The 11,747-nt window shown below is 39.4% G+C and overlaps 1 protein-coding gene across 1 annotated transcript; it reads right to left on the reverse strand.

Annotated features, from left to right (window-relative positions):
* Positions 1-345: 345 nt before the first annotated feature.
* Positions 346-11,346, reverse strand: Gpb5 (Glycoprotein hormone beta 5). Its single transcript, XM_090181655.1, has 3 exons — positions 11,187-11,346; positions 6,430-6,722; positions 346-2,353 (listed from the first exon to the last, which is right to left on the reverse strand). Exons 2-3 carry the CDS (start codon positions 6,622-6,624, stop codon positions 2,066-2,068), a joined length of 483 nt encoding a protein of 160 aa, XP_090037781.1. The 5' UTR covers positions 6,625-6,722; positions 11,187-11,346; the 3' UTR covers positions 346-2,065.
* Positions 11,347-11,747: the final 401 nt, after the last annotated feature.

Raw genomic sequence — 11,747 nt, forward strand, 5'->3', positions numbered from 1 at the left:
CGACAAGGAGACAGTACAGTCTGCTTCGGGTTTAACTTTAGAATGAATTTCTAAAAATAGAACGGGCGTGTTTCGGTTCCTCACACGAAAGTTTTTACCGCCCCCCCCCCCTTTTTCCATTCTTGAGCATTCCCCCGAAGACGTCCCCTCCCATCTAAAGAGAAATATTTTAAAATTACCAAACACAACGCGTAATGTGTCACTATGATATGACAAAGACAATTTTGATTTTTGTGAAGGTTTTATTTTCATAGGGAACTTTTTTACAGTAATATATATTTTTTTTTACATAAAATTTGTTTTTTTGTTTTCTACATTTATATTACAAACACGTAAGACCCGTCTTTTTTATTTATTTTGTATCGTCACGGCGTAACGTACTTTTTTGACAAATGGGACGAAAACGTTTTAGACTGTTTTTTTTTGGGTTTCTTATATAGCTACGTCGTGCATGGTACAATATATATATATATATGTATGTATATTCACGTATTTATGTTTGTAAGGTGAAAATATGAATCAGTATTTGTTGGAGTTATATTTGTTAAATTCTGATATGTCGGTTTTTCCTATGATATTATACGGAATGGAAGTGTGCAATTTCGATTTAGGAGTACAATGGCCGGAGGAGGAAAGGAAATTTACGCCTTACTCGTTTAAAATGTGAACTATCTCCGTACGGTAGACTATCTAAAAGATTTGTATTTTGGCCTATTTCGAGAAACATTACGGACTAATAAATTTATAGTGACAGTCGGATAATGAAGTACCTGTTTGAATTTGGCGGGGACCCCCCGTCAACGCATTCTTGTTTAATTTAACGCCAATAACTCGAGGTAACGTACGCGTCAAACAAAACCCCGTATCTTTCGTCGGAACACTTTTGAAGGATTGTTCCATTTTTTTTTCAAACTTTTTGAAATATTTTTCAATTTTGACTAGAAGAAAATTTAAATTCCAAACGAAAAATTTCTAATAATAGATTTTGTTCGCGAAATAAGCCGTCAAAACTGGGTAAAAGCCTCTCACCCCCGCACTAGCCCATTAATCTTCATTATCAGACTGGCTGAACTGGCGCCGCTGTAAGACAAACGAATTTAACTAACGGGGGAAAACTTCTCTATACGTAATTTTTATAACGTTATAATTCTTTGGACGAAGGAATTAGCGTGATAACGTTGACTAGATTATAACGACACGACAATTTCGTGTCGTATCTCCTATTCGTACTATGCCAATATCCGAAAATTGGACCTAAATTGGTTTGATAAATGATAAATACGTTAAATAACGACGTTAAAGAGAGTATAACCCCTCTTGTTTGGTAGGGTGCGCTTAGACTGTACCGAGTAGCTTCCACAAGCCTTCCTAGCGAGGGGTGGCAAGGAGTTAGTTTAGATAGGGTGTATACACTTTTTGGGAATTTGGGGGTAAAACCCGAACAAACTAACTTCTTGCCGCCCCTCGCTATTATAGGCTGCGTTCAATAACTATCAACGGAGAAAAACCGCTGAGTTATCGAACTTATCGTTGAGTTCTTTTAATCAACGCTACGTCACAAAAATCTAAAAGTTGTTGTACGATTTATAGTTCGCTGACTTAACGAACAAAATATCGTCTGCTACCCCTCCATTAACTCTGTCGAATGACGTCACGACACCGATGAGCAACGGAAAAACCTGCTCCTCCGACCGCTGACTTCGTTGAGCAACATGACGTAGAAACCGGAAGTTAAAAAAAGCGTACAGTAAGATCAACGCTCAGCGCTGAGTCCGCTGAGTCCCACTGAACGTAGCCAAGGCTTGTGGAAGATACTCGGTACAGTCTAAGCGCACCCTACCAAACAAGAGGGGTTATACTCTCTTTAAACGTGACAAAAAACTGAAATCCCACGTAATTCATCTCGGTTTATTCTATAGTGAGTGTTTTGTTTTAACCAGTGAGCGAGTTAAGTTTCTTTTGTCTTCGTATTTTAGTTTTGAAGAGTAAAAAATGAAAGAATAAACGAATCGCGTTGTCTGAATGTAATAGGAGGGATTTCGCGGTCGTCGTTGGCGCTGCACGCTTAGGGTGTCGCTGTCCTCCTTCGGTAAGGCAGCGCCGAGTTGTAATGGGAGACGGGTGAAGAGGAAGTGGAGGTGGGCACGAGCGACGAGCCGGCCCCTTCGCAACTGGCGTCTGACGAGCGACACAGCCGGCAAGAACAAGTGACGGCGTCGGCCGCCGTGTACTGGCGCAGGCTGGACTCCACTCCGGAGTCACAGTATCGTAGCCTGGTCGTCACGAAGCGCCGCCTCTCGTGCATACAGACTTGATGGAATGACTTTTTGAACGGGAATCTCCAGTCCGCGAACTACGGAAAAACGAACGAAAGACAAATTTGGTTTTGGCACTTTTTTTCGCCTCGAAGACAGTTATTGGAAATGTTCATATTGAACCACGGGACCTACTGATATTCGCTATCCGGAAGGAGTCGCGTCTATAGGTGGTTTCTTTTCGATTGTTCCGGGGTAAAAATAATAAGGCACTGCACCTTAGGCCTAAGTCATATCAAGAGGCTTTTAAATTCAGGTGGCCCGGTTACAATACGTAGTAGGTTGGTGGCAAGCCCTTCATGCCACGCGAGCCAATAGCTCCCTACACCTAGGAGCAACAAACACAGCACCCTACTGTACCTACACAAGGAGAACGCAACCCGTCAAAAGTCGTGGATTTTCTTGTGTACAATTTTCATTGGTTAGACGCTGCATTCGGAATTGGAAAATTCGGAAATTGTCTTCCCCTTTTTCCGTAAAACGTTCAGCGTAAAGTTTCGTCCAATGAAATTTGTACACAGCACTGCGTTAGCGTGTTTAAAGACTAGCTACGTTCTCCTTGTGTTTGTTGCTCCTAGCCTACACTGACTATGGCCGTTAACCTAATCAGGTTTTTATGGGGAGAGAACTTGCAAATTCAACGCGGAATGAGTTGTTCCGAGTTTTCACCCAGTGCCAAAAGCTGGGATCTAACCCGGCTCCTCTTGCTGCGAGGCGAAAGTGCTAACCACTACCCCACCCCACTTCGAAGTAGGGTAAGTAGAGTAAGGCTATGACGTCATTTTACTCCGATTCTAATAGTTGAGTCGGAATAAAAACGTTTTTCCAAAATGGCTGCCTGCGGCCTTTTTAGTAAATAAATTCTGGCTAGCAGACTACAAAATCCGATTTACTCCTTTACACCTCCTTTTCAGAAGGAGTAAAAAGAGTAGCCCTAATACTCCGGAACAAACGAATAGTTTATGGAGCGGAGTAATTCTCATCCGCGGAACAGGCGAATAAAACGTTTTAGGGTTAAAAGAGTACACTTTTAGTCCGAGAACAGGCGAAAAGAAACCACTTAATGTTCCGGGGTGGTATGACATTTATTGTGGTAAATAGTGGCAAAAAGTGTCATGGCAAATAATGATTTTTAGTGGCAATTTTACAAATAGTGGCAAATATTAGAAAATGTAAAAATATAATACATTTTTGAAAAGAAATAAGCTAGCTAAAAACACTTTTTGGCTATTTCTGTAATTATCGAAAGCAGGGTTGCCAAGAATTAGACTATTTATTATATTTTTTCCGTAAACATATTAAATATTTGGCTATTTTTCTCACTTATATTTGTTTTAGATAATTCGTGGTCAGATGATTAAAAGTTTGAAACAATTTGTAAAACAATAAAATATTTTTGTGTTTATATTCATTGCTAAAATTTATAGCAATTACCATGTAATACAGATACGAAAAAAAATTATTTTTCCTATTTGCCACTATATTCCATTATTTGCCATTATTTATTTATGACCTTTATTCCAAAAAAGTGAAATTTTAGGAACGCCTATCTCTAAAGAAAATGGATATTTCTCCACACGGAGGTTTAAATTTACACGGATGACTATCCAAATCGAGCCACACCGACTGGGGCCCAAACAAACGTTATTAACATAAAAACCAAAGATGATCAAGCTATAGAATATTATATTCTACGTTCCCAAACTGAACACGAAAACAACGAAAAAGGGGTATCGAGTATCAATATAGGGCAATATTTCTCAATAAAAGTAGAACTTTAATAAAGAAAAATATATATCTCTGGGTAATTCGCAGTGTTCCGAAGTGGTAAATGTCAGGTGTCAAATAATGTGGCAAAAGTGGTAAATACCGACCTGGCGAATAATACTTTTACTGGCTAATATGCCAAACGTATAAAATAATAAATTTTAATAAAAATATAAAAATAAAACAAAGGAAAAATATATTGGTGCTATTTTAGACAAATATACTGGTTTAGTTGCCAGGTTTTGGGCTAGAAACTCAATTATAGCCCAATCTAGTTATTTTTTTTGGCTTTTTTTCAACGATTTTTCATGAGTTTGAATTCATCTGCTATATATCTTTAAGGTGTTTTCATATGTAACATAATTACTCATAAGTATGCCACTAGCTCTATTTCTTCACTAACGGTTTGTTTCACCGATATTGCGTCATCCGTATCCTACGTAATATTTGACGTCATATTTGATGTAATATTTGACGTCATCAAATCTCAAATGCCGATAATGCCGTCGCTCAATTAGCTCTACGTCTGATAAACCGACGGCCATTATTTTAGTAAACAAACCGGTTTGAACAACCAATGCTTAGGAGCTAAAATGAACTACAATATAGTGTCAAGTTCTGTGAAAGTAATTAATTTGCAAATTAATGAAGTTCTCGGACACTCACGTTCTAAAATAAATTTGCAATGTCAAATAAAAGAAGCGGGTTTATTGGAAAAAATAGTTGAAATTCAGGTTGAGCTTTTCTGGCACATCTACAAGGTTGGAGTCTTTGCAGATTCTTTTGAGCCTAGGCCTAACACTTCTAGGCTTGATATTTGTTTTAATAACGCTGGTGGAATATCCCATTTCGACGACTTGTTCCATTTTCGGAAATCAATCACTTATTCGTCATTTTCCCCAACCTTTTATTTTTCTAAATTACTCATAATTTAACTTCATCCGCACAAACCGAGCGAGTTTATAAATTTCAATAAAGCTACATTGGGCTGACTAAAATTTCGACGCAAATAATTCCTTCTCAATTTCGAGGTTTTCCATTGGCTTAAATAAATATGTTACTAGCCAATAGTGTGACTCCCAAAATTACTAGTATGAATAAAAATTAAAATCTAACGTAGTCCACCTTTTTACGTGGTGAAACAAACCGTTAGTGAAGATTTTTGAATGGAATAAAGGTACAGTGGCATACTTATGAGTAATTATGTTACAGGGCCGTCTTAAGGCATGGGCTAAATGGGCTATAGCCCAGGGCCCACAGCCAGTTTTAGGGCCCCGGAAAGGCTTGCCAAACAGTCTCTACTCTAGGGATAACGGTTTAGTTTGTTAAATATTATTTATGCTAATTTAATATTACGTATCTTTTAGTTACGTATAAAGTAATTTGACTCATCGCCACATCACGTATCCTATGGTACCAACAATTTCTAAAACCTAACAGAGTTACTGTCAGTTAAAATCTTATTTTCAGTAGGCCTATGTTATACTTTTGAAATTAAAAGTTTTGGTTTGATTATTGTGTAGTTGAATTTAGACAACGGACATAAAAAGGCTGACCGCTGGGGATCAAAAAGTTCTTAAGAAATAATTTAGCCCAGGGCCCCAAAAGGTCTTAAGACGGGCCTGGTTACATATGGTGTTTTTAATGGTTCTATTGTGAAAAATTGAAACATTATCTCACATGTAAGTGAAGCTACATATTTAAAAGAGTTAATTCAATATTTCCATTAAATTGTGATTTTAAAAGCAAAAGCTTTAGTTACTCCTTTTAGTCAAGTTACTTTCCTAAGTTGTGACAGATATTTTTACCTTCAGTGTTTACTAGTGATATCAACTATGGCTCACCAATCAAGTCTAGGTAAATTAAAAAAATTTTAAACTGTTGAATTTGCAATATTAAATACTTTTGATGATAATAAACGTTTGTGAAATAAACTTGTAATTACTTAGGATGATAAAATTAGCGAATAAGTAGATTAGTCCATTAAGAAAAGGGATGAAACAGCTAAACCCTAAAAATTTTTAAAGAAATTAAAAAACTTACTTCGAGCAAACAAAATAACGCGAAACTCGGACCAAATAGATCTTCGAGTAAAAATCTAAATGAAATTAAATAAAATAGCCAGAATTTCTAACGGTAATTACTTATTTTGGCTTATTTACATCATTTAAATGCATTTACTGATTATTAGTCACTATTTGTAACTTTTTGCCATATTTACCACTTTTTGCCACTAATATTATTTATTCTAAAAAAGTGACATTTAGGTAACACTGCATTAATTCGAGTCGTTCCTAGTGTCGAATCCCGCCCGCTGGATTGGCGGTTTCAGATAATAAGATCATACTTCGCCGGAGTCGCATCGTCCCCAGCAAGACATGGTCTTGACGTAGTCCCAGCACTGTCGTCCCAAATGGTCCGTTCGAATGGCTTTGTAGGAATACTCCCTTCTGTGACATTCCAGAGTGGTCAAGGGGTTGATGGCCGTCAGGACCGTCAATAAGAGCGACCACGTCATCACTTCCGTCATTAAACGACGCATTATTTATACTTCCGCCGACGTTGCCGCTGTTAATCCTTCTGTCCTTATCTTCTCAGTAACAAAGCGCGCTTCGCTGTCCGACAAATTCCTCTTAGTCACTAAAAGGAAATATAACGAGGCATTAAGATCAGTCTGATACGTATCTCTACGCGCGACCATTAGCGGAAAAGCGTACGCTAAATTCGTTAGGCCTAGTGAGTCATAGAGGACCGTAAAACTACTTAATTTTATTACCGCCATCTCTCAAAACGTAGACGAACCACAATTAAGCGGAGGACAGTTTCTAAAGTCCCGAAAGCCAAAACAATGTCGAGGCCTACGAGTGGGCTGTGGTCCCGTTCTTCCGTATTTGAGAGGAAGCTAGGGAGAGCGGCCAAGGTGGCAAAGAAGCCAGGGTGCCCAGCCGAACAGATAAATTTATTTTTCCCGGAGGTAGGTAAACCAGAGCGACTCTGACTAACGACGGGGATTAGACCCGACAGGCCTCAGCGTTTCATTAATTAAAACAAGTTTAATTAACCGTGTGTGGAAAATGAGCGGATAATCATCCGTAATTAACCTCGACGTGTACCGCTACGCGCCTTTTGTTTCCAAAATATATTATCTTCGAGGGAAAAAAAATAGCGGATCGAGGCTAGCTAAGGAACTCAAAGAAGGTACCCCTATCCCACCCAACCAACACCCGCAGTGTTCTTATCGAGAAAATAAGAAAAGAACAACTTCTATTTTTAGCGAGTGGCTACGACTCGGGTTCCGAAGTAACTCCCCCCTCCCCCTCCGAAAATGAAAAAACAAAAATACGCTAAAAGCTAAAAGCGGACATCATCGAGGTTAAGCCAAGCCCCGAGAAAGTGACAAACGGGAACTTCAAACTGATTCGACGGTACTGTTTAAGTTAGTCCGAGGAAACGCGCGCGATGTATCGTGGAAGCCTATTCGTTCCCGATCGCGACCCCGGGGCCTCTTAACTTCCTTATTGTTAATCTCGGTACGTAATTTAATTTGAAGTAATTTGGGAGAAATCTGTCCCCACTCTTTCATTTCATTATTCCTCTAAACAGTAAGAACGGTTGAGAAAAAGAGCCGAAAACCAAACTAGTAAAAATGGAGAATAGGAGAGGAGGGGGGGGGGGACGGCTTTTGGCTTATGATAATTTCGCCGCTCGAAATGGCTCCTCCATTTGGAATACGGAGTCGGGTCATCCGGTAACAAAAGGATGCGGCGGGAGGGGAATTATTTTCAATGCGGGAAAAATAGCCGCGAATGTAGAATTAAGAAGAAAAAACTACTCCGACAAAATAGCCGAGAGCACGCGATTTTCATTTTTCCCCTCTCGAGCTATTTTCGCTTTGAACGCGCCGAGATTAACTAAGCACCGTTAATAGATTCCGAAGAATGTCCGCGCTGGCGTGGCGCCCTTTCGAGGAGGATGAATTTCATTAGCATAACAGCGGGGCAAAGTCTGGCCACGCAGGACCCCGCTTAATGACAATTTAACTGGAATCGGACCTGCGTCAACAATAGTTAGAGCCTAAATTTAGAACGAACGCTCTTTATTTTACAAATTTTTCTTTTTCTTTTTTTAATGTTTGATCCGTTTGGGCGAGCGTAATTGAGATTACGAGACCACCAGTGGCATTTAAGAAGTTCCGCCACCAGGGAAGAGGGGGGACTTTATTCCAACTGTAATTGGTGGTCACGTAGTCGCTGACCCCCCTATATCGCGGTGGTTTGACCTATGGTTTATTTTTCGGGTACCAGAGGAAGAACTTGTAAAAGACTTAATTCCGTAGGACGTGGTTTCGCGCCTTCACTTCCGTCCTCTCAATGGCGTTTAAGGCTTTCGGAGTGTGATGCGAGAAGGATTGAGAATTGAAAAGATTGTCGTTGGAGTAAACAACGCGTGGCGTTATTCCGTAAGCCTATCTAAACTTTAACCCGATCTGACTCGTCTCTTGTAGCCCGCTTTGGAGAATGGGTGCTTTGTTGATCGGATAGTCACGGCCATTTCCGTCAATTAGTACCGTCAACTCACGAGGTTCGGCCAGTGATGGGCACTCTCTTCTCACCGTGAGATCAATGAGAGCTATTGAGATGAGGTGAGATGCTCTAAACTTCTTATGGCTCAGAGGAGCGTTAGATGAGTTTCTAAGCTACGCAATTAAGGGAGAGCAGAGTGAGAGGAAATAGGGTTTTTCAAAGAAAGTATTTGGATTATGAGTGAGGTTAGTTTAACCTAGGAGCCACAAACACGAGGAGAACGCAGCTAGCCTTTAAACACGCTAACGCAGCGTTGTGTACAAATTTCATTGGACGAACCTTTACGCTGAACGTTTTACGGGCGGGGGGAAGACAATTTCCGAATTTTTCCCTTCCGACGGCAGCATTCGCTAAAGCGTCTAACCAATGAAAAATGTACGCAAGAAAACGAACGACTTTCGACGGGTTGCTTTCTCCATGTGTGGGGTGCTGTGTTTGTTGCTCTTAGGCTTATCTAGCGAAATGCGATGAGAGGAGATCAGCTAAAAAGTTTATTTACGGTGGTGAGAGGAGGTGAGTTTGAGTTTAGATGTACGAAAACAAAAACAATTGTAATATAAAAAACATGACGTTCTTGAAAATAATTATTTATCTTTGGCCAATATCGAAGCCAAAACGTGCAATTAACGAAAATAACATAATATGCTGGCGTTAGAAGATTATAAAGAAGTTAAAGACCGTAAATCAAACGTGGCCACCGGCCAGTGATGGTCGTTGTTCTACCCCTGTGAGAGCAGTATGAGAATTTGAGAGGAGGTGGGATGCGCAAAACTTCAAAATGAGAAAAGTGGGAGAGGAGTTTCAGAAAGTATGAATTTCAGAGAGAGGAGACTGAAAGGAGATATTTTATAACTTCCATAAACGTGAAGCGTCAGATTAAATCAGATTTTTCAACCAAACTAGCTGCAGTGTGCTCGAGGTTAGTTTAATTAGCGAAATCCGATGAGAGGAGATGAGCTCAAAAGTTAGTTAACGGTGGTGAGAAGAGATGAGTTTGTGTTTAAAATTTTAGAAACGAAAATGAGATGGAGTGAGAGTTATCACCAAATTTTCTAAAATGCCCATCACTGGGTTCCGTTCTTCGAGAGAGATTATTAAACTTTACTTCGGACGTCAATGGGTTTAATCCATTAGGTAATCCTTTCAAAGAGGAATATATCTCTCAGTAGACGGAAGTATATAGTTTAGTAATTTATCTCGCTAAATCTAGGAAAAGCCTGTAAATTATCTTCACCTTGGACATTGGTGCGTTGCGGGTCGAACACTTCTACAGGGGCCTGGCCTATTTTTGATCTACGATTTATCCGTCAGCTTTACACCGTTTGTATGAGAAGGATAACCGATTAAAAGCCGTATGAAAGTTCGTTAACCGGAGGAAGGTAGTAAACGAGTAAATCGGGTACTAGGGTCATAACGATATCGGGAATAAAAATAATATGAACCGTTTTCGAAGCTTGCAAAACGAGCTCGCAGAGTAAGTGGCAATATCCGGACCCGCAATAAAATAGATGACGTTTCTAAAAATAGCAAGAAAAAGTCTGAGATGGGGCAAAGGCCATTATTAATAACGTTAAGAACCTTAGCCCGGAGAAAAACACGCGGGGTTTTTAACCGACCAAAACTACAACAATAATTTCGATATGACGCTTATCGAAATCAATCTATTTCGACCCGAAAAGGGGGCTTTCCGAGAACGATATTGTTCGGACCGTAATTTGATACAACCAACGGGAAGAGAAGGGAAACATATAAGCGGTTTGTCTTAGCGTTTTCTCGGGTTGTTAATATTTTGTTTTGAGGTTTTTCTACCCGCGAGTGATTGATCGAAGTTGCTTCCGCGAAACAAGGCGTAGTAAGCACGCGCTCGCGTCGTGCTAGTTACTAAACTTCCATTAAAAGAAAAAAGAACAAAGAAATAAGAGAACACGTTGATGGAACGTCAGGATCGGAGCCCCGAGCCAAGTAATTGAGCTATTACAATCTTCAATGGCGCGTTATGACATATTTCGATATTTCAAAAGAGTTCATCATGATACGGATGCAGCGTTGACCAAACTGACAATTGGGACACGTGAATACAACGTGATGTTTCGGCTAAATGGCTTTAACGACTGGGATAAACTGTCAGAAAAGAGCTGCCTTTTGTTTCGTTATAAGGGTATTGACGTCGTTCAATAAATAAATAATTTTTGGAATTTTTTCAGGGTTTGCGAATAAAGAAATACCGACCTTAGATTTTTAGTAGTTTAGAATTATTAACTTTTTAGTGTTTACGTGGGACTATCATCATTTAGGAATTTAAAATAATTCAACTCCAAAATTACGATTTAAAGGATATGCTTAAACTAAAATTCCTAAAATAAAAATTCAATCCAAAAAACAGATGGTAAATGTTGGATCTTCTAGCTATATAAATTAATTCTAGAATATTTATAAAATCTAGGAATAACGTAACCAACCTTTATGGAATGGAGTTGTTCTAGTTGGTAAGAGAAAAAGAAAACAACGATAAGCAACTTACCGTAAAGGAGAGGATAGAGTTGGCCGCTGTGTTGAAATGTTTCGTTCGTTCGTAGAAACGGTGCGTATAAAGTTTTACAGGCTGAACAAAATGTATCTTAACCGTTTAATAAACAACCGAATGAAAGGTAAAATATCAGTTGCCTTATAAAGAATGAAAAATTGATTATAATCACGTAGGACAGGGTTTTCCGATACGCGCAGGATGAAAAAAACTCAAAAAGTGGAAAATGATTAAATTTAAAGAGCCTACAGTTGGAAAAATGAATTAAGGAATATATTTATATATATTTTTATCGGTGGTAAATACCGACTGAAGAAGCTCGGACCCCGAGTTTCACGGAATAGCCTTTTCAAGCTAAGGCGCCTCGCCGAAGACCAAGCCGCGAACGGGGGAAAGTGAATTGTCAGAAGAGAGAAACATTCGACGCCAGAGCCATCTTCCGACAAACGAAGGGATCTCGCGAGGTTTTTTTTTATCTAAGGCTCAATTCGCTCTCTTTGGAGAGTGGACTTTCGGAGACCCCTAGCTCCCGGAAAAAGGCCTGTGACTGACACCTAT

Source organism: Leiobunum rupestre, chromosome 7 (genome assembly GCF_980474605.1).
Source record: "Leiobunum rupestre chromosome 7, qqLeiRupe1.1.hap1, whole genome shotgun sequence".
NCBI classification, from domain to species: domain Eukaryota; kingdom Metazoa; phylum Arthropoda; class Arachnida; order Opiliones; family Sclerosomatidae; genus Leiobunum; species Leiobunum rupestre.